This window comes from Zophobas morio, unplaced genomic scaffold, assembly GCF_036711695.1.
Source record: "Zophobas morio isolate AGI-343-1 ecotype UQ-CSIRO unplaced genomic scaffold, CSIRO_AGI_Zmor_V1 ptg000131l, whole genome shotgun sequence".
NCBI lineage: Eukaryota > Metazoa > Arthropoda > Insecta > Coleoptera > Tenebrionidae > Zophobas > Zophobas morio.
This window is the reverse complement of record NW_026972236.1, coordinates 598048-619987: the sequence shown is the minus strand read 5'-3', so window position 1 is coordinate 619987 and position 21940 is coordinate 598048. Positions and strand designations below refer to the sequence as shown.

Below are 21940 nucleotides of genomic sequence, written 5' to 3'. Positions count from 1 at the left end.
ACATTATCGCTCGGATGTTAATTAAATATTGTTCAAAGTATTTTGTCTTCGCTCTTCTTAGATCTCTTTTAAAGCTTTCAAATAAGCAAGTTTCAACTAAGCAGGCTGTGACATCTTTCACCAAATGGAACAAGAGATAGTTAGGCGAATATACATAAATAAAGTATTTATAGTATTAGTGTCAGATTTGTTTTTAATTTTAAAATAAAAATAAATATATATGTTAGGTAAGTAAATACATAAGCAAATGGTTAAAAATATTTTTAAAAATAATGCAAAGTTAGGGTTGTCGGCTGAAAAAGTTCTGCATCTCCATAGCTAGTTAGAATTAAATACAAAAATTAAAATATTTATTCAATATTTTTAGGTTAAAGATATAAAGATGTAAATAAAGTATAGATATTGGTATAATTTAAGATACAAAATTAATTTTACGAACCAGCTTAAAATTTGGTAGTTTTTAAGGAAGTAAGCAGTTAAGAAAAATTGGGGGTTTGGGAGATATCACTAAATTTCGGACGTAATGCAGAGCGCCATGTGGGCTACCTCCCGAATACCTCTGTGCTTTGCCGTTTCTGCTGTTACTTTAAATTACTTTACTGCCTCGTCTTTACGGACAGCTTATTTATGTATTTGTTGTTAATGTGTGAAATATTTAAATCATGACTTCGGTACTTTTTTTTATGTATTATCCTTTAGACTTATCCTTTTCTATTTGTTTGGTTCCTGCTCAGGTTCATGTAGCTTTAGCGCAGGCCCATAAGTCGACTGATACAACCCAGAGATTGCATAATTTAAAAATTGTGGAAGCCATTTTACTTGAGCAAGTATTGAATATGCATGTTACCTAAATATCTATTTAATGTTATATTTTTCTTTACAAAAGAAACAGGAAGTTACTTTAAATAACATTGAAAGTGTTTTGTTGTTTTACACCGACTCTGAAAATTCCTTACAACTATTTGTATTGTCTTTTATTGAAAAGTTATGGTATGAATTATTAAAAAGTTTTTTATATAACCACTTACCGATATTAATTATTTTATAGTTCTTTATATGTCGAGGTCGCTTGCATTCCCGCTCTTCAAACCTTGCTGAAGTTTTACAACACCCATCCCTCTCCTGTTTTGCAGAAAAGAGCTATTTTGACACTTTGTTCAATTTACAAGCCTATATTTCAATGGATTAGCGCCTCTGCTAAGGTAAAAACGAAAGCTGGCGCTCCTTGTAGGATTTTAAGTTTCTAGGTTTAAAGTTTTTCCTTGAACTTCTCCATTAGGTAATGTAAGTGAGGATAGAGCGCTATATGTAACAATGGAAGAAATATATATAATGTTACTCGTAGCAAATGGCCTTACAAATTATGTTAGCCTTTTTATAGTCAGATTATAGCTTTATTAATTATTATGCCACACTGAATATTTTAATAATAGGGCGTAAACAACTCTTAGGCACACACTAGTAGATCCGCTTTACGTTTAATGACCAAATACTACTATAAATAATATGCCATTTACCTAATAATTTTATCTTTTGTATTTTATTGAGTCCGGCTTGGTTGGCGAACTGCTTGTGGGTTATAAGATTAATTTTGTTAGAGGTGGAGGAGCGACCTTGAAGCTGTTTGTACTTAGTGAGTTGGGTGGGAATGTATAAGTTACAAAAGAGTCGTTGAACGTAGAAGTAAGGTTTTCTACTTGCCAAAAATATTATTTGAGCTCGCTGTCCATGGTTACTAAAAAGATGGAATAAAGTTTTCATGTTTTGCTTTTGCAATAAGCGTGTACTTGCGTTCACTTTCGGAGTAAAAAAAGGGTAAACAAAAGATAGACAATTAATTTTGTTTTTTACCCTTGAGTTAAATTGCTCCCCCTATAATAAATGCGGGCTTAAAAAAAAATTGGCTTTTTATTACTAGGAAAACTAGTATTATAAAATGACAAAAATTACAATGTTTAGGACTTAATTTTAAGGTTTAAAAAGAATTAAGTTGATTTGAAACGTGTTAAAAGACTTAATTTTTATAAATTTTTTTTTGAAGGTTTACTAGAGAATATTTAGCTTCCTTTCGCAGGTCTTTATAAAGACTACTCGTCTGGTGGGGAATTAAGACGTTTATTATATTTATTGTGTCCCTTTTGTTCAGCTTAGGATTATTAATAGTGGCGGATGCAACAGACTTTCACCTTTACAGTTTTACACTAATAAGCCAAGTTTATTAGTATAGAGTAATATCTTGATTTTCTAGGTAGCGGCCGTCCACAGAAAAGCGTGGGAACTACTTTGTGTTCTTCGAGATCGCATAGTTCATCTGGTATATTCATTTGTTTTGTTAAGTAAACACTATCGAGCAACCTTTTACTTTTCTTTGCGACTTATTCACTCAGATCCCCTCTTCTGTCCCCGAAGCTGTGCGTCTCTCGATCTATAAATACATTCAGCGCGTAATTTTGGTCCAGACTCCTGTTTCGTTTGAAGTCAGAGACCGTGGCGCCTCTCAAACTGAAGACAATCTTAATTTTAACGTCAGTACTCTTCCTTACGACCATTCCCTGCTCTCCCGAGCGGATTTAGTTACAGAGGTATATATTAACTGTTTATTATAGGCCGCTATATGTTTTGATAACTCCTATCTTGCGTTTGTTTTATAAATGCCTCTTTTTGAAATCTTTTTTAGTTTTATAATTGGCAGTCCAAGTTGTGTTCACCGAATAACGCTTACATCTTTTATTTTTTATTCTTTTAAGGCGAACTCTTATGTTTCTTTACTTATAAATTATCTTCGGAATCCCGTTTCTGCCACTTCTTTAATTGTTTTAACTAATCTTCTGTCTGGTATATATCTTATTTATTAATATATAAACCACTTTTTGTGTAACTTAGAGGGCTTAGAAACTAAAGTTTTGTAAATATTTAAATGAGGAACTCACCGTTTATTATTGTTTCTTACCGGTATAGTTTTATAATCATTTAAGTTATGAACTTTTTGAGCCTTTCTTGTTCTCGGTTGGTAACTGTAGAGCAGTAGTAGTTTAACTCACTATAACGACCAATAAGCTTATCTAATATGTTTGATCTAATTCATACTTCCAGAGATTGCGCGAAAGCGGCCCGACTATTACTTGCCACGGGTCTTGCAATCACTTATCCGGTTATGCCAGGCCTTCCCTGCTTTTCAACCTTACCAGCTTGTCTCTCTTAAGAAGCAAATAAAAGTTCACTTTATGGCTCTTCGGAGCGTGCCGCTTGCCAAAGACTTTTACTCGCAAATCTCTGCCATCATAGAGTATTTTTTTATTTGTTTCAGTGGACAACCTTAATTTTCTGGAATCAAAGATCCTTTGGAGGAAACAAGGCAGGGAAACCTCTGTATCTTGAGCCCGGAGGTTTGTACTTCTTTTTTTTCTTTTCTTTTTTTACTTTTTTATTACATATGCAGCCAGGGAAAAGCGATTGCGGGAGGAGAGCTCCGAGCGGCTGCGGCCAAAGCGCACAAAGCCAGCGACTACTTGTACTAATGCTAGTTCTGAATCCTGCGCGCTTCCGTATATTCTGCGTTATATAGCAGGCTCCTCTGCACAGCTGTTGATGCGTTTGGATGGCTTACCTCATCACGTGATAGTTGACCTGTTGTTAGCTCACCTTGCCCGGCTCCCGACCTCTATGCCAGCGTCCTTTCCTCAAGTACTACGGCATTTTTTCTTTTTTATTTATTGACGTTCTCTTAGTGTACGAAGTAGATTATGACGGTGGCTCAGTTATATACAATCTCAAGCGCAACTCACAAAACCGAGCGCGCTTTTTCAAACGGAGTGCAAACGAGCAATCTGAAAACACATATAGATTTAAACTTAAAATGCGTTCAAAATGTCGAAGATTCCTCGGGTCCCGCCGGGCCTGCGAGGGTGCTAGAACCTGCCACGGTATTCTGTCTGTTGTGTTCTAAAATGAAAGCCCTTTCAGCTTGTGCATAGGGGGCCGATCCGAAGTCTAAGCATACTCCCTTTAAAGTAAAGCCAGTTCCCCTAAAAAACTGCGACAAGTTGGCAGCCTTCAGTCGTCTATTAGATTCGGAAAACGACTTGTTTTTGGTAGTTCTACTTGCGCGCTGCTCTTCCTCTTCTTCTAACTTCTAATTCACTTTAGCAGAGCGGCGCAAGGAAGATAAGGCGCGCTCTTCTCGCTAAACTAGCACAGGTCCAACAGGTGTTTGAGAAGTATAAGGATCCCGCCCATAGCGACTTCAACGTTATCCTAGTTTCTTCTATTCTGCGTTGTTACTCATTTTTTCTAAAGGACTTTACTGTGCTGCTGAGAGATGTCCTTACAAAGGATATAAGGAAGCATCAGACACTCGCCGTGGCATGGTTATACGAGGAGTACACCTCTGCCATGCACAAGCGCAGGTTTGGTGACGTAAGTTTTTTTCTTTCACCTTCTCCCCCGTGCGTCGTGTGTTTACACTTTTTACTAGAAAGAGATTCCCACTGCCTTGTGTGCCGGCTCGGGGTTTGCTATTGAGGAGGCGCCTACAAACTCTTTTAAAGTAGACATAAACACGACAGACCTTGAAGGGGCAGCCGGGCAAATGTCACGGGGCGCCCCTCCCCAGTACCTTGAGCGGTACTTGGCATGCTACGACTTTATTGTCAAAATTGTCAAGGGAATTGTTAACAACGAGCATCGGGAGACGCTCTTTAGACGGTTTTTACTGGAAGTCCCGGAGGTCATCTGTATCCATTGTTTCGGCTCTCCCCTCTTTATATGCGCTGGTTAGGTTTCCATCGAAGCCTTCAAGGCTATTGAAGAGTTTTGCAATGACGAATACCGCGCGAAGTTCGGGTATACTTATCTTTGGGTAGTGCGGCACGCTCTTTCCAATAGTCAAGCACTGACAGGTTTGAGTCGTTATATGAACTCGTTTTGTATCGACCCCGGTACCGCGCTTACTCTCTCAACACTTTGCTTGCCTTCACAATCATAGAAAAGTAAAACTTTAGTTTTGCTGCTGTATTATTGCGTCATGTCTTCTTCTTTGTGCCCTCGCAGAAAACTCATCCGATCTCTCTCCGGGCAAGTCTGCGTTCGCCTTTGTGCAATAGACGGTGATATCAAGGCCAAAATTTGCAATTTTGCGATGAAGTGTTTGCGCTACTTAGAGCGCGAGCCGCCAGATGACGTGCAGGCATTTGTCTTCTTCACTCACGTGCCATATCTCGATACTAATCATAGTAAAGGAAGAGAGGAGCGCCGATGACAGCGTTGAGCAACCCTCAGCAGGAGATGCAATTTCTACTGATCCATCCACCCAGGAGTCTGCTGACCGTCCGTCTAAAAGGTGGCCCCTTGAGTCGGTTCAGGCTTACTCCTCCCTCTTCTTTGCTCTTTGCATGGAAACCCCTGAATTTCTGAAAAGGTTACTTTTGCATTATGCGTGAGGATAACTTTGTCGCCTACTGTAATATTTTATAGTCTTCTTCCCGTTTATGCGCAAGTGAAAAGCGAGGTTCAACGTGGGTTTCTGCAGGCGGTTCGCACTCATTACTATCTTTACCAGTGCGTTGGGTCAGGCTGCGGCTAACAACGTGCAGGTCACACCCGTCGTCCTTAACTTCCACTCGGACGCCATTTTCCAGAAACTTTTCCAGAATGCGCCCGAAAATTCTTATCAGCTGCTTCTTTTTATGCTTGAAATATACACAAAGCATGGTATTCTTATAAAAATGCTGCTATACTATGATGTTATCTGTTCAGAGCCCCCGAGCGAGGCGCTTGTGGACTGTATCCAAGAGTTATACGCCAGACAGAAGTACCCCGCGGATATATTAATACCAGTTATAACGAAATTACCAAAGGTATTTGCATAGAGGAGCACCGGTTAATGTCTTAATGAATATTTTTGCTATGCCAGAAAGATATACTTTCCGCGCTACCGAAGCTTGTTTTGCTTCGAGAAAAAGCAACGCTGAAGTGGATGTCCTATTTGCTGGAAAGGCGGTACGAGGGAGTGGCGCCGCCCATTTCGCCTACCGACTTCCTTTTAGCCGTGCACGACATTTCTGTGACCCAGCTGACTAGAGACGGTCTGCGCTACGGTAGGCTTGTTGCACAGATAGTGGCGTTCGATGCAAAACATATACTTCTACACGAGCAGTGCATAGCCACTGCTTTGAGATGAGGAGCGTTTTTACCCAGGAAGTGCTTGCAAACGTTATACAACGGCTTGTGGACCGCTCGACCCTTCCCAATCTGTTGATGCCAACCGTATCTCTTTTTCCTCGATATTCACAGGGAGAGACCTGAGACCTTTTCCCCTGCAGATCATCAAAGCGCTCCTCACATGGCCTAGCCTATCCAACTTTGTAGTGAATGTCCTGCGGCGGATGGTGAGCAAGTCGATTTGGCAGTACACAAGCCTCTACAAGTCATTTGTCAAGACGTGTTTTGTTCGTACTTCTTTTTCTACATCCACTCGTTAGTCCAACTTCCCTCGCACGTAGAAAATGGGTCAAAGCGGCTACAACATTCTTCTAGAACTCCCGCCACGTGCTTTAGAGTCTGCCTTCAGCGTACGATGTCTTTTCTGTTTGCATTTTGCTCGCCTCACAGCTTTTTTAGCTCCATAGCGACTACCGCAGGACATTAGCTGCCTACCTGGAGCTACATCCGACCCTGAATGTTCCAGAGTCTACCAAGAAGCTTGTCCTTGAAAGTTAGGCTTAGCGCCCCGGCTGTTGCTTTTCCTAAGATTCTAAGAGGTTAGCACCCAAGAGCATTGATGTGGAGGTCGGATTTAGCCATGTGCTCTCCCTGCTAATGGCATTTCATGCCGTGAGGACCAGAAATAAAGTACGAGAATCGTTTATTTTGTCGACTGCTACTTTTGCCACGTGGTGGGAAGCGGTAGGATTTATAACCATACAGGCCTTCCAACGATCACGGTATCGCTGCCGTACTGGCTAGAGGCCACGTTGACTAGTCTCGGCAGATTGGCGTGGGGCTTCTAAGCAAGATTAACTGTTACTTCGCCTAACCAACATGCCATAATAAACTTTTATTACTTTAACTGATTTGAGTCCTCCAATAAATCTGGGCGAGATGGTTATGACGCACTTATTTACCAGCTTACTCTCAAGGAACGATTCGATGACTGTCGCGCCTCCCTACAGTTGGGGGATATATCCCCTTTAAGAGTTACGCAACCGCCTCGTAAGCACATAAGACTCACCTCCACCATAACAGAGTGCAACTCAAGTTTTTTTAACGTCTCCAAGATCTCACGTAGATCCAGTGATCGGTTAGTCTGCACGACTGGTAGCACAGTAGCCCCAACTTTTTCAAGAATCTTAAAAAACATAGTAATCTTTTAGCAAAGTTAACCACTGGCAAGAAAAAACCTTTTTTTTAGAAATATCGTGATTTTTAGAGCAGAATATTATAGGAGCTCGTCTTAAGATGTGGGACTCAAGTGGTATTTTTAAAAAAGAGTCCAGCACAACAGGTCGCGGACTTTCCCCTGTTACTAAACGAACTTCTTCCCAGAAAAATATGCATGAATTTCGCGTGGCACTAGATAAAAGGACACGTGCCTGTTAGCTGCGGATTATCGGAAAGAACAGTGTTAATTCCGACCAGGATAGCACTATGAGCTGCCCGTAAACTAGAAAAAAGGATTCCCTTAGTTAATTCGCTGGGTGCACGTGATCCAGCCTAACCTGTGCGTCATCTTTGCAGATTCGAGACAGCTGATATCGAGCGGCCTCCGGTCAGAAGAGGCAATTGAGCCGTCTATACTCTGCAAAGGGAAGTATAAAAAAGGAACAAGTTTATAGTCGTTCCCGAACGGACCTGCGCATAGGAGAGCGTGATAAAGGGAAATTTTGAATTGCCCGAATGGCAGACACAAGACTTGTCAGGATCCGTGCTGCCATTGCAAGAACTGCCAACTTCCAACAGTTCTGAATCCGCCAAATGAGTAGGGAATTTGCTACTAATATATTAAATTTAATAAATGCCGAGAAAATGTAAATGCAAGGTTAGAACAGATCTGTAAAATTGTAGAAAATGTAAAGTGCTAACGAGTTGTGATTAAAACATTGCTTTGTAAAAGTGCTCCGTTGCAAGGACTTATTTCCTTCCTTTAATGGCCTTAAATCCTCTAAGCTTTAGTTATTTAGAAAAAAAAATAAATAATATATAATTATAAGCATCTATATATAACCTTGTAATTTAAGCAAGTTTCGAAAAAAACTAAATGGTATATGGTATGTATCCCATATAATTATGAACAGAAGTAGGAACACTCATGTAGAAAAATTATATTGCGAAGAAGTAAAACTTTAGGACTTTTACAAGTGTACCAAATTCAATTAACAACACAAAGTTTTTAGGAGTTAAGAACTTTTTTCTTATATTTAATAAAGCTGTTGATGGCAAATAGAAGTTTATAAAAGAATAAAAGGGATTATACAGTAAGAGTGTAAGCTACCTAATAGAATGGTGCATTCGCTCAACTTTAGTCGTCAAATACTTAAGAGTCTCTTCTGTTATCTTAAATAATAAATTATCGACAGCCAGACTTAAGAGAGTAGGTAAAAATTACTTTAGTGGCAATCGTGGGAATCTGATCCACAACTTTCACGCCCTGTTGCCTTAGTGAGTCTTTAACAGCAAGAAGGAAATACGTTGAACGATACCTTATACTTGGTAAGTACAAAAATATAGTACCAATTTTAGCAGGATTATTGCTCATAATACGGATAGAGTTAACCTCCAAATCGTTAAGTATGAAACGGGCAATCTCATATGTTCGTTCATCACACTTACGGTATAGAGTAAAAGTAATTAATTTTTTATTCTATAAACATACCCAGGCGTTAAAACAAACTTTAAATCCCAAAAGACAGTTTGCTTCCAGGGTGTCATAACCTAAATCCTGGAGATTGTAGGCTCTGAAAGGGTATAATAAAAATATAATATTAGGTAATACGAAAGTTTAACGAACCTCAACTTTTGTAATAATCCAATCCCTCTACCTTCCTGACGAAGAAAAATTAAAACACCACATCCTTAAAAAGAATTTTTATTTAATTATTCTTGCTAGTAATATTCGTTAAAAGTTGCCTTCTTGAGAAATTTTGTGTAACGCTGTTCTGAGTTGTTCACCGCAGTCACACCTGCAGCTGCCAAGAACCTCACCTTTTTAGTATATAAAAAAAAAAAGACGAATGATACATATATAACTTTTAATTATCAGTAAAATTAGTAAACTATTCTTAAAGTAGAATGAGAACCAGTAAAACACTCGGAATGTACTCGTACGCATAAATTATCCGAGCCTTTTATTTTATCGAGGCCCCCATAACAGATCGCCAAATGTTCTTTGGTATCCTTAAAATTTAAGCATGTTATTATCACAATATCATTAAATATATGAAAGAGGAGTATTAGTTATATTTACTCATTTATAGAGGAATATACCTCATCATTTGTATACAAAACTACTTCAAAAACGCCAAAAATTAGTGGAATTCGAGCAACTACGGCGCGGTTAATCATTAAGGATGGTAGAAGACTGCTAGCAACATTACCAGCATTCACGCAGATTGGTTATTGTCCACAGTTTTGTTTATATACTACATCCTGCATAAAGTGAACGATTGTTTCGTCACTATAAACATTTTTTAGTTAATGTAAATTAAGTTTTCAGCCAATGTAAATATATTACATTAAAGACTGTGTATTTTTTAAAAATTTTGATACACTCTATAAAATATATGCCGTTAATTCGCTGAGAGGTTTTGTGGACTTTAAAAACGTCAGATGTGCTTATAAGTCCTATATTTCAATAGTATTAGTATGTGAATGGAGTATGAGCTGTTTAATATATTTTAAACAAATTTTATACATAGAACTTTCACTATTTATTCACTTTCCACTGTTTAAGTTATTGTCCTTCTCTTTAGCAGACCGTCCGTTTATATAAGCATAAAAGCATACACAGAATAGGGTGTAAAACAGCTTGTAAAAGTTAAGCATGTTAAAATGTGTAACGATACCGCATGAGGTGCATTACTTACCATAATAAATTAGTGTTAATAACAAACTTAACTGGTAAAAAAGCGGTATTGTGTTATATATAAAAGTAAGGCTTTTTAATTAGTTTTCCATATACTCAGCAAAACTCTTATCCTACTAAACAGTAGTGTCTCGAGATAATACGTTAAAACGATTATATACACCAATTAAGCATTCTTCTGTTTGAATGCTGTCAAAATATTTAATTACAGTAAGTTTATGGCTGTTTTGCTACCTTTCATGTCCTTATAGCTTACAATTTTATTTATTACTTGGGATGATAATTTAGTTAAAAACCAAATAGCCAATAACACTGCCTATATTTTTATTTTTAAAAGATAAGATATTTTATTTATTTTTTTATTTAAATAATAAGCGCAATTAAAACTAAAGTGTTTTCAATGCATTTTGATAATTACAGTCGCACGAGATGTGAGAATAATGTTCCAACTTTACTAAATTATGTTAGGGCAGTTTAGGTTTTGGGTGGTTAGTAAAGCAAGAAAAAAACTAGTAAGAAACTAACGCCTTAACCAGATTCTTTTGATGTACCCATTTGTCCGAAAGTATATTTGGCTAAACACCCTATAAAAACTTTATGAACTCGACTTTAAACCCTTTGCGCGTGGAGCACTGCTGATAAATTACGGTGCGTTAATCAGGCTTGTAGCTTATTCTGGTAGTGTAAACAAATAAGTTTAAGAGAGCTCCCCCCCAGGCAAGAGGGATATACATTAAGGTGGGAGGGGGGATTGTTGCGTGCACCTATAACATTTTTTATAGTGAAGAATCTACTTTTCCTGTACTTTTCCTGTTTAACCCTTTAACGTGCAAAATTCTGGGGCTTAAAATAGATTTGTTTTACGTTCTCTGGTAACTAATTTTACCACTTTTCTTTGTTTTGCTGGTTGCTGCTTAATCCGTTAGGATATGTTTTCTTTTGCTCAAACTTACACAGATCGTTTCGAAGACCGAGCCTGTCGTTTAGTGTCAATTTCCTTAGACCGACTATTGCAAAATGAGCCTATGTTACAGAAAATAAACATAGTAATCAGTAACCTGTAAGGGGTTAAAACAGGCGTAAAAAGAGGTCACAGCTTTTTTAACTTCCTTAATATTATAAGCTGTGTATATTTTAACTTATTCTTTTGTCTACATAAATCCTTAATATAATAAATCCTTGATATATAATACCTAGAAAAGTTAGGTGTCGTCTTTGTAAGTTTAAGGCCTTTGTCTACTGGCTCTTCCGCTTAAAAACAAATTAACCTTTTGTTCTAATCACATTAAATTTTACTTCAATTTTTAAATACCCTGCTATTTTATAAAGAGAGGAACCAAGATCCTAAGTGGATTAAAGCAAAGTTTTAGTAGAGGAAATATTGCAAGGTTATCATTGAATAATACTATCACCCGAGGGTAAATTCCTCTTATGGATTGTAAAGGCACTGAAAAGGTATGACTTGGGAAATACCTCGAAATGAAGGGTAGATTTCGAATAAGGCGGCTATATTTAACTGAAAATTTTCAAAATTTAAAAAGTTGTTAATAAATTTAACTTCCAAATTTTGTTAAACGCTTTTTTGACACTGTTAGATTTCCATCACGCCAGAAAGGGGAAGGAAATCATTTATTAAGGTTTTAAATCCTAACAGGCACCAAGAGGGTTGATCCCCATGATAAATTTGCAAATAATATCTCTAGTTACTTATCACATATGGGTAGAATTATAAAGTAGATTGCCATATTTCTCTGTTTAATTGGCGTTTGGTAACCATATAGCCTTTTAAATTTACAATTATTTACTGGCAACGGATGATAGACTGATAAGACAATAGGTATTTTTATCTTAAAAAAGAAAAACTTTTGGAACCGGCTACTTTCCAGCAATCGAGAAAAACACAAAGTTTCAGTGGAGCACTATAACTCGTAGTAGCCAGGGGTGACTTTAAAAGCTCTCCTTAGCTTCCTTTTTTAGATTTTTGTTTGATAAGTTGGGTTCTTAGCACATTCTAAGAAAACACGTAAAAGAATTGTTAAAGATAACATCTGAAGGCCAATGTATAGACACCCTTTCAGAAAGATTAGATGGCCCATAGTAATCCCATAATCCTATTTTTCTGCCCTATAAAAACGCTAGCATCCAAGTACGTGAACTGAAACCTTCTTGTGTTTTATAAAGAGAAACTTTTCTTTTGATAAAGGTAGTTTAAGCTTTTTAGTGCGAGTTTTATATGTCCCTCACCGTTATAACGTAGCTATTGGCCTAGCAGAGAAGTCGCATACGAGATATAGGGTTTGGAGTGTACCAAGTAAATTATAGTAATGTTCGCTAGTGCTTCCTTCAATGGAAAGCTTAGGTTTGGCGCTGATTGGTATGGGTAACTTAAATTTAGTGTTTAGGTTAAGGGTTATTTCTGTATAAATTGATCAATATTAAGGTTTAAAGGATTTGTTAATTTGGTCGCATCCTTTAATATCATTTTCCTTTTCTAAATTTCTTATGTATTGTGGTCTTAAATAATTCATAAATTCTTATGATAGTGGCATAAATATTCAAATAAAAATTACATTTGTCGGTTTTATTAATTGGTAGCCATATTTTTAGTCTACAAGGGAATATCTTAGTCTTGCAGATTCCTTCAGGTCGTTAAGAGCAACACTATTATTAAGATCTAATATCTTTTTCTGTAGAGTGAGCTATTGTGAGAAGCCTAATTTGTCCACGATTAGGTACAGAACTTCTGTTGTGTGCACATAAATCTGATTTTGTACCTTTCTATTTAAAAGCTGTTGCTATATTAGCAGAGTGGAATGGGCATTTCCATATTTAGTAATGAAAAAATAATGGGATAGACGACTTTAAAGGAAATCAGGTAGCTAGCTTTCATTTAAAAAACTCGCTGCTTATATCCGTTCTTGTGCCCTCTATGACTGCAGTGGAAGTGTTTACCAATAATTCTAGATTTTTAATATATTTGTAGTCTGAGTCATTAGGCTGGTAACTGCTCGAGCTTCAGTTTATCCTTAAACGGTAATGTTGTAACACCGTTTGGAACCTGGCATTAGTACCAACTAATACGTATCGGTGTCACGAAAGCGAATGTCTCAATACGTAGCATCAATTATTGTTCTGGTTTTTGTTCATCCTAGGTTATGCTTATCTTATCTACCTTCAATTTGCACTCTAGACCAAGTTCACTCTTTATTATTAGAATTCGATGTGTAGTTGCTAATTTTTTTTTATGGTATTAATACATGGTGTGTTCCTATTTGTAGAGTTAAAGTGTACCTACGTCTTGAAAATAATATGCGTAAAAAATAGGCGCCAAGACGGCAGAACGAGGTGAACAGAAAGAGAAAGTTATTTATTGAGCTACTCAGAGAGAATTTATAGTATTTACATGTTCCTTTTTCACTCGTAGATTGTTATAAGATAGTTATAATCTAACATGTTGTAAGTTACTGCTCTAAGATCGCTGTGATCGCAGCCCAATGAAGGATGACCGCGGACAAGCACTTTCGGAGCATCAAGAACGAGCATTAATGTCCCTTACACATAATTTATTCAGGCCTTAACTATAGGATTTGATAGGAGAATGAATAGTATAAAAAAGGGTTAAAAATTGTGAAATAGGTAGAAAATTTTAAGGAGAGACCATGTTAAAGGGTTTGAAAGATGTTCAGTTATAGATGTGAAAAAAAAAATTTACACTTCTCGAGGATATGTTAAATGCACGGTTAAAGCTTATAATTCATATTTCCGAAAAGAACAATCTACATAAAGTTTAGCTCTTTACCAACAGAGTGGAAGAGGGTATAAATACGATGGGAGACCATTAGAGCATTATTATTGTAATAAACCTAAGAGCATTGGGAAGCACTCGATGCTTTGTTACAAGCGGAAAACAGATATAAATTGTTGAAAACAACTCTAATGCTTTATTCTTTAATACTACAAGTATTTAACTCTCGAACGAGAGGGAGCAAACTTTTTAAAAGTAGCGAACGACATGCTTCGTGCAAAGATCGTAAGGATCAACATTTGAGATCATAGTGTCCGTCTCAAAAATTATACAGTTTTGAGGTAAAATTGAATATGTAAAGAGGCACGCTTTAACAAAAAAAACCTTGTATAGCCCAATTTATTACTTTAAAAAATCTTTAAACCTTAAAATTAAAATGGTTGTAGTTGCCTATCCTCAATATGTAGAGTTAGATTTCTGGCTGATAGCTGGTGTGATGAAAACGTTGTAAACACAATGTGGCAGCAGTGAAGTTTACTCAGCTGGTTACGTTAATTATAGAAAAGTTTATCTTATAGCTGTTCATTATAAAGATAGTAAAATTTATTATAAAAAAATTATTACTTATGGAAAAGAGAAAAAATGGCTATTTATTTTATAAATGATAATAACAAATGTATACAGCATTGTCTTAATACATTTAATTTAATGGGGCGTAATTTAGTAAGTTCGAAAGAACATTTTAAATATAGAAATATAAGCTACAAAAGCCAGTGTACACATTACAAGGCCAAAACCTAATTTCAAAATAAAAATAAAATGAAACCTTTCAGAATGCTACTGCGATAAAAAAAAATAATGTTGCTTTACTTAGCTTTCAAAAATAAGTTAGACTTTTTAGTCTTATATAACAGACTTAAAAGATATGGTTATTATCAACAAAATAAAACTGCTCAATGCATATTTTATTCCAAAACTTCTAAAACAATATGTAGGTGTATAGGTTCCACATAAAACTCCTTTTTTGCTCAAAAAGGAAGTTTTTGTATAAAAGAACTCAACTAAAAATAAAAGACAAATAGGCCTATTTAATAGATCAAAGTTACAACAAAGAATACCTTTTTTGAATTTTTTTAAGATATAAAAACAAATGCAGACTGCCTGTTACCGCCAGCACTCATTTAAATCTCCCCACTATTGGAGAAAGTAAATTTAATGTACTCTAGTTAGTTCTTTTAGAAATATTGCTTATAGCTCTAGGCAGATATCTCTAAAAACATATGCAACTAGCACTTAGAACTCTTCTCTATTTATTTTAGATATGACTTGCTTATAAAATTCTGTGGTTCCCCTTAAGACAATAGAAACATAATGGGTAGCCTTATACTAATTAACGTTTCTCCAGTACAATAGCGCTCCAACATGTACCAAACAAAGGCCGAGTAACTCGTTTTTTAAGCAAGGTCACCCAGAACACATTGACTCTGGAGAATAAACTTTTTATAAATTTAATTTTCTTCATGAATGAAGCAGAAAGGTTACGCTTTATATAAGGGGTAATGCATATTAATATTCTTAATACTATATTAATGGCGCACTTCCTGAAAAAATGCCTGTTTGAATATACCTTTGAGACACAAAAACCACTTCCTTAGAAGACATAACTTCTAGAGAACGCTTAGACTCTCTGTCTCCGCAATCTTGTTGTTTTTTCTGGACTGGTCTGTCTTTATATCTCTGAAAGATTTTAATTGTGCATTAATGTGGTTTTGGGCCTTTTGAGGCGTTGCTAATTAGGTTGCCTCCTCGCAATATTGCAAATGTATCATAACAGGCAAGTATGAGTGGCTAAAAAAAAATGGATTCCGTGCAAAGGCTGTTCGTCTATTCCTTTTCATTTTGAACTTTAAGTGTGTCTATCTGCGCTATAAGAGCGCGGGCATCACTTTGTTGACAATTCTGCCATTTTGGCTTTGTGGAAAAACCGGGCACTCAGCAGTTTATTATAAGGCGCATTTTGTGTACAAAATATATTGCCATCTTCAATTGTAGGCCCTTCACGTTTTAGTATTTAATCGTAAGCCGTATGTCAGCTGCACTTCTTGACTACGCTAGCGATGTCAATTCTTGGCAATGTAATAAAGCTGCTACACTACTATTTTAATGTCGGGTTACTAGCCTAAATCGGTGAAAGTTTTCTAAGGATTTTTCGTTTTTACTTTCTCCTTGCTTCGAAGCACACGTTACAACGAAAAGCTTTATCGAAAAGTATATCTTTAGTATTTTCTGGCTACCAGATTTACGAGATTTCGTGCCGCCTAAATTTAATTTTTAAAAAGGTTATTGTTTGTAAATATAGTTAAGAATGCCCCCAGGCATATTTACTTTTTATAAAAATAGCTTATTATATATTGTATATATAAGCTATATAAACCATATATAAACCAATCCTATTTTTTTATTTCTTACTTGTTTTATTAGGTACGGCTCTATTTATTGACATACTTCTAATATCCATTCTCTTTTAGTTTTTATAGCAAAGACCGTTGTAGAGATGATCAAAAATTATTGTTTTCTTTATAACAAAGTGTTTGTTAAAAGTATTCTAAATTTCAAGTTTTACTTCTTGACTTAAGTTCTAAGTGCTATTCTTTTTTAATGAAGTTTACTTTATTCTAAATTCAGTTTCTGTTTCGGCTTTCTCTACCTTTAGACTCGTTCAGTATTATAGCCATGCATCATACTGCTTTAATTACGTTATTAGACCTTTCTTAAATTTCTTTTCTTCCCTTCTTAAAAATCTTTACACTATCACTATTTAAGTTGAGCTAAGAATTATTTACCTACGTATATATAAAGCTTACTTTAAGCCAAAAAGCGCAAAACGATTGGGAAGCATAAGTTTTAAATTTATTTAATTTGCATAACGTGCGAGACTGGTTGTTTAGGTGCTTATACCACCGCCTGCCCGACACAGAAGAAAGACCAGCGTGGATGCTAACAGTTTTGAGGCTGGTTGACAGTAAGTTGGTTAAATATGCAGAAGACAGCACACTTATAGCTTTCTTGCTCCTCCGCCAAGATAGGGAAGTATACACCCTTTGCAGCTAAATTTGCTAATAAACAAAAAAAAAGAATATGTGGATTATATATATATTCGCGCATTTTACCACCCACAAGAAAGTCATAAATACTCGAGATAGATTTTTAGCCCAGATACCCCGTGCACGAGTAACTCTCATACAAAACTATGTTCATGAGCGCCAAAAAAAGGTACGGGTATCTTTTATAAATAATATTTCTCTACCACTTATTATAACTGTACACGACCAAAGGTTTAGCTCGCTATTTTCCCCTCAAGTCACTAGAAGCAGACTTATTCCAAAAGCTTACTTCAAACAAGTGAAGTATAGGCCAAACCTTAGAGGAAATATTAGACCATTGAAGTGAACACTACAGTTGAGGAGAGCGTGTAGATATCTATAGATTCCCTTAAAATTTTCAGCAGAAGAAAAATGTCAGCAGCAAGCTAAACACTTACCGCACTGTTCATTAGCTATAGCCACTTTAAAAATAGGACTTTACTCTTTAATACACGATATTCTCCCCTTTATGGTAGCGTTTACTTAATGTCTTGATGAAAATCGAACGCAGACAATGTAGTCTAAGATAATTTTTTTTTATTAAAGTAATTTCCTGCTCGGTCGAGTCGTAAAAGAGGTCACTGACTTTAGGAGCTCTCAATAGAGTGAGAGCGTATCCATTAACTTTAAAGTTTGCTTTAGAGCAGCCAAATATATATATATATTTTTTTAAAGATAATTTTATCCCTAACACATATTATACATTTTGAGTCCATTGTGCGGTCGGCGATAGCATTGCGTTGAAAAACGTTACCCAGAAGTTCAAAGGTTCAATCTGGAGTCTTACTGTAAGGTATCGTTGCGAACAAACCGCGGCGCGCCCATCATAAGGCGTAGCAGCTCGTTTTTTTTCACTTGAAGCGAAGAGACTTTTGCCAGCGGGTCGTAAGCCTAAGGGGTAGACGCGTAAGTCATGATGGGTCGGAATACACAACAAATACAAGCGCCCTATGTTGTGTAGCAAGAGGCTGCTTCGGCCACAGAGGGCAAAGAGTTTATACCGTCGCCTTGACCTTCGCCGAGATATAGTTTACGTGCAACCGCCACAAGAGCTTATTGTCGATAATGACCCCAAGTTGCTTAGCGTTAGGACGACAAGGTGATAAAAAGGGCTTTGTTTTTTTCCGCATTACCAGTAATTTTCCGACCTGCAAAGAGTAGGTGTTATAAAAGAGATCCTTGTAGGACACCGGCTGTTAGTGGTCTTGGGGGTGAGCGCGCATCGCCCACGCGTATATCGAAGACGCGGTCCTTAAAGTAAGGTTTGATCACGTTAAAAAAAATAGTAGGAAGGGCTATGGCACGCAATTTGTGGAGTAAGCCCTTGTGCCCAACCTCGGACAAACGCTTTATCGACATCAAGAAAGACGGCTTCCTTTGCCTTCTTTATATTGAAGGCGCGGGTCGTCCTTTCTGTCAAGCAAAGGGCTCGTTGAGTTGTGGAGTGTTCTTGTCGACATCCAAAATGGAACTCTGGCAAGGTGTGGCTTGCGTCAACCATTGCTTACGGCGGCTCGGTATGGCCACCTCAGCTGCTATGCCAACGAGTGCAAGAGACTGATAGGCTTAGCGTAGATGCCGGTCGCGATGTCTTCGGGAGCATCCCGATTGTTGCCGTCTTCCAGCGCAATGGGAAGGTCCGAGAGCCACCTTAAGTTGATTAGGCAGCATAGGCGTTCTACCGCCACCATTGGTATTTGCTTTAACATCAAGTTGGTGATACCGTCGGGGCCGGGTGCCTTTCGTCTCGGTAAGGCGTTAATAATCTCTACGATTTCGACTATGGTGATTAACTCAAGATGTTCCTCTGCATCAGCAACTAAATAGGCAGGTGGCAAAATTTTTTTTGGGGTTATTACATACCTATTTATAGTTTTTTTAATTAGTTTTTTTATGAGGTTCAGAATAGCGGCATTCTTTTTGTTCCTAAATTGTTACAACCCCCCATTATTATATACCTAAAAATAAAGAATTTAACGGAAAGTTGTATTTTTGATTAGAGAGTGGTTTCGTACATGTCTGCTAAGTTGTAATCGGGAGATCCGTGTTCAAGAGAAAAGTTCATTTGTTATACGTCTTTGACGTAATGATAGCTATATCAATATGTCCAATCCTCTTATTTGACGCATCCCCTTTTGCTATATCTTTCAAAGCTTCATTGTAAGTGTAAAATTATATAATTTAAATAACTTCACTAAGTATATTTTAATAAAATTGTGACCCAAGGTGCTCTGCTTTACAAAAAGACTTGTTTATCTCGGATCTATCTATATTTGAAAACCTCTGTACAGGACTTTTGTTCAGAAATACAAGACTAATTGTGTGTCTGTAGTCATGATCGTTTGTCTGCGAGTCGCAGTAGTATTCGATTAGAATTTTGTTTTCTGTAAATTTTTTGTTTTAATAGTAAAGAGATATTTTCGTGTGATAAAGGAAGTTCAATGTTCTCAGTGCTATATGTTCCTCGTTTTATAAGATAGATTTTGGTTTATTGTAGGAACTCGCATAAAAAATGCCGGGTCTAGTGCTATCAGCAATATTACGTAATAAACTCACTTAACTGTGGTAGTTTCCTTCTTTCAGGGGCTTAAGTTTAGTGTTGGCTGGTAAAGGTATTTTATATTTATTTTCTTATTTTAAGGTATTTTAGTATAAGTTAGTCAACAATACATAAAAATTATTATCGTTTTTATGAAACTTCAAAAACTCATAATTTTGTTATATACTTCTCTACTATATTCTTTTTCAAAATTTTTTATAAATGTGGTGTTCTCTATTAATAATACAGTTATCAACATATATACCAATGATAGTGTCACAATCTATTTAGGTAAAAAATACGCCCGTCAGTTTCGTTTTTTAGCCTGTTAAAGAGATCCTCGTAAAAGAGTATTTTTACAGATTTCTTCAGGCCGTAAAGAGCACCAAAATTTTCAAATTTCTTTTTTCGTTATAGTGATCTATTAAAAGTTGTCTTTCTGAGAGTCTAATTTTTGTCTATCATTATGTTCATAAATTGTGGTATGTGAACATACTGGTGATTTAATTTTTTATTTAAGAAGTCTAATGTTATATCAGTAACGCAAATGGGCATGTTTAAAATTTTTAATACAGCAAGAAGTAATCGTAAAGAAGTTTTTAAAAGAACAGGAGAAAAAATTTCGGTAATCAACGTTAGGTATTTGTTAATATCCTCTGCTGTGAATCTAACTGTAATTGCTTGTTAGTTTTTATAATGCTTAGTCTCATATGGACGTTATAATTTTTTTCTCTGGTACAGTACTAATGTCATTAATTTAAATCCATCACGAACCATTAGTGTTGCAGTTCATTCGTGGTTGCAATTTTGTGGTGGCCTCAATTTTAAAAATTCACAGCTTCATTGTAGTTTAAAAAATTATGTGCCGGCCATTAATTGTGTATTTTTAGCTTTTAATAATTACTTTCTGAATTTTTTTTTGTTGAAATGCTTTGTTATTCCTCAATCATACTGTAGGGCGTGTTTATTATCTTAGGATTTAATCATTTTATTTTATGAGAAGTCGTAGGGAACAGTTGTGAACGATTCTATTATTTTTGGTATTTGTAGATATTTTTATTAAGTTTAATCTGTTTTTTAGGTTATTTGCTTGTTTGTGATGCGACTCTATCAAATGTGTTTGTTTATTGTTTTAAGTTGGGAGTTTGTCGGGATTTTCGATTGGATCACATGGGTTTATTTCTCTTACAGATGAGTCGTCTTGTGTAGTTACAAGATGAAATTTCTTACCGGGGTTTTTTCAAAAATTTTGTGGTAGAGTGTTGGTCGTTTTTATTGCATTCTCAGTTTAGGTCGAGCCATGGGAATTTTTGCATTTTCTATCCCTCCCTTTGTTGATTATTGAGTTGTTCAAGTTTGTGGTTGGATATACATATCAGAAAGTAGGTGTTGTAGTAATTGAATTGAACTTTTTGGCGGATCGGTTTTTGAAGAGGAAGGTAAAGATTTTTGGTAAGTTGCTGTCTTAAATATCAAGTTGCTCATATAATTTTTGTTTTTTGATTTTAGTATCCGCATTGCAGTTTTGTGGGATCTGAAGGGAGGGAGGAGCCGGAGGATGGGTTTAAGGTTAATTTGAGATGGGTAAGAGGATTTATTAAACTGCTGGAGGAGTTATATTATTATTAATACTTGTAGAATTTTATTTGAAGCATTTTATGCCTCTGACCCTTACAACCCTTACAACCATGCCTGTACTTATGTTTAGATTATATCCCTTATTTGTAAAGTCATTGGGAATGAAAAGGAGAATATTTTCTTAACATCGGTCTTAAAATTTTTATATGAAAATAGGGTCATGGAAATATACTTTACCATCCAACTGTTTGTACGAGTTAATTTTTAAAAAAGGAAGGTTTAAAAATCTCATTCGGAGATAGTTGTTCGTTCATTTTTAAAATGTTATTAGTATTAAATGTTACATCCTTGAGAGCTTTACTCCAGTAATCTATAGGAAGCTTTAAGTTTTAATATGAATTCCTGGTCATATTAGGTACCGTTTGTATAATTTTCTCACTTAGCATATATTGGGGATGCCTTTTGGAAAAGTAGATAGCTTAAACCCTCTTGTTGAACACCTTGAAGTATTTTATCAATCATAAACTCACTTCCTTTCTCCGTTCTTATTTCCTCAATGAGTGCAGTGGATGTGATTACCAATTGAGATTTTTTATGTATTTATTGCGCTGTTTAAGCCAGTGTCAATTTATATTTGGGCAAATTACGTCTCTGTAGCTATCATAAGGGGGAATCTTCCGGTACTTAGTATCAATATAATATATACGTCCGAATTTCGTTTTTAGTAGGTTTTTCTCTTCTTATTGACCTTGTATTTTTCATTTTACACTTTAGCCAATTTTTTTTAAGGTAGTAATAACTGATGTGGCCGCATTTTTAATGCATTTTAAGCTCTATACTGAGTACCTCATGATTAG

At 36.1% G+C, this 21940-nt stretch overlaps 2 protein-coding genes across 5 annotated transcripts; one reads left to right on the top strand and one right to left on the bottom strand.

Moving 5' to 3' along the window:
• The first annotated feature begins 603 nt into the window (after nucleotides 1-603).
• On the top strand, nucleotides 604-7066 carry LOC135145170 (symplekin-like). 4 transcript variants are annotated; one of them, XM_064077273.1, is made up of 28 exons: nucleotides 604-671; nucleotides 735-827; nucleotides 887-990; nucleotides 1049-1202; nucleotides 2249-2314; nucleotides 2388-2582; nucleotides 2748-2835; nucleotides 3094-3286; nucleotides 3337-3386; nucleotides 3440-3511; nucleotides 3566-3684; nucleotides 3741-3923; nucleotides 3975-4091; nucleotides 4150-4248; nucleotides 4297-4416; nucleotides 4475-4726; nucleotides 4778-4842; nucleotides 4899-4988; nucleotides 5050-5185; nucleotides 5238-5416; nucleotides 5473-5530; nucleotides 5592-5709; nucleotides 5755-5855; nucleotides 5912-6095; nucleotides 6155-6264; nucleotides 6321-6446; nucleotides 6501-6569; nucleotides 6619-7066. In XM_064077273.1, the coding sequence occupies exons 1-28, from the start codon at nucleotides 663-665 to the stop codon at nucleotides 6715-6717; spliced, it is 3249 nt and encodes a 1082-aa protein (XP_063933343.1). In that variant the 5' UTR covers nucleotides 604-662; the 3' UTR covers nucleotides 6718-7066. The 4 variants fall into 4 exon arrangements, with proteins under 4 accessions (XP_063933343.1, XP_063933342.1, XP_063933345.1 ...); XM_064077272.1 differs by having other exon boundaries at nucleotides 4147-4248; XM_064077275.1 differs by lacking the exons at nucleotides 6321-6446; nucleotides 6501-6569; nucleotides 6619-7066 and having other exon boundaries at nucleotides 4147-4248; nucleotides 5912-5997; nucleotides 6045-6095; nucleotides 6155-6246.
• On the bottom strand, nucleotides 6876-9572 carry LOC135145171 (uncharacterized). The gene is made up of 16 exons (XM_064077276.1): nucleotides 9481-9572; nucleotides 9294-9390; nucleotides 9124-9198; nucleotides 9005-9068; nucleotides 8888-8951; nucleotides 8728-8821; nucleotides 8603-8661; nucleotides 8489-8550; nucleotides 8080-8163; nucleotides 7849-7990; nucleotides 7716-7795; nucleotides 7590-7660; nucleotides 7398-7531; nucleotides 7229-7345; nucleotides 7062-7163; nucleotides 6876-7003 (listed from the first exon to the last, which is right to left on the bottom strand). Exons 1-16 carry the CDS (start codon nucleotides 9556-9558, stop codon nucleotides 6911-6913), a joined length of 1416 nt encoding a protein of 471 aa, XP_063933346.1. The 5' UTR covers nucleotides 9559-9572; the 3' UTR covers nucleotides 6876-6910.
• Between the last annotated feature and the right edge of the window lie 12368 nt (nucleotides 9573-21940).

Coding starts and splice junctions, on each gene's coding strand:
- LOC135145170 (XM_064077272.1), top strand. Junction 3,685..3,740: donor TGCCAGCGTCCTTTCCTCAA/GTACTACGGCAT, acceptor TGTACGAAGTAG/ATTATGACGGTGGCTCAGTT. Junction 5,186..5,237: donor AGCCGCCAGATGACGTGCAG/GCATTTGTCTTC, acceptor ATCATAGTAAAG/GAAGAGAGGAGCGCCGATGA.
- LOC135145171 (XM_064077276.1), bottom strand. CDS start 9,558: ATGATTAACCGCGCCGTAGTTGCTCGAATTCCACTAATTTTTGGCGTT. Junction 9,069..9,123: donor ACACAAAATTTCTCAAGAAG/GCAACTTTTAAC, acceptor ATTCTTTTTAAG/GATGTGGTGTTTTAATTTTT. Junction 8,164..8,488: donor CGAATGCACCATTCTATTAG/GTAGCTTACACT, acceptor AAATAACTAAAG/CTTAGAGGATTTAAGGCCAT.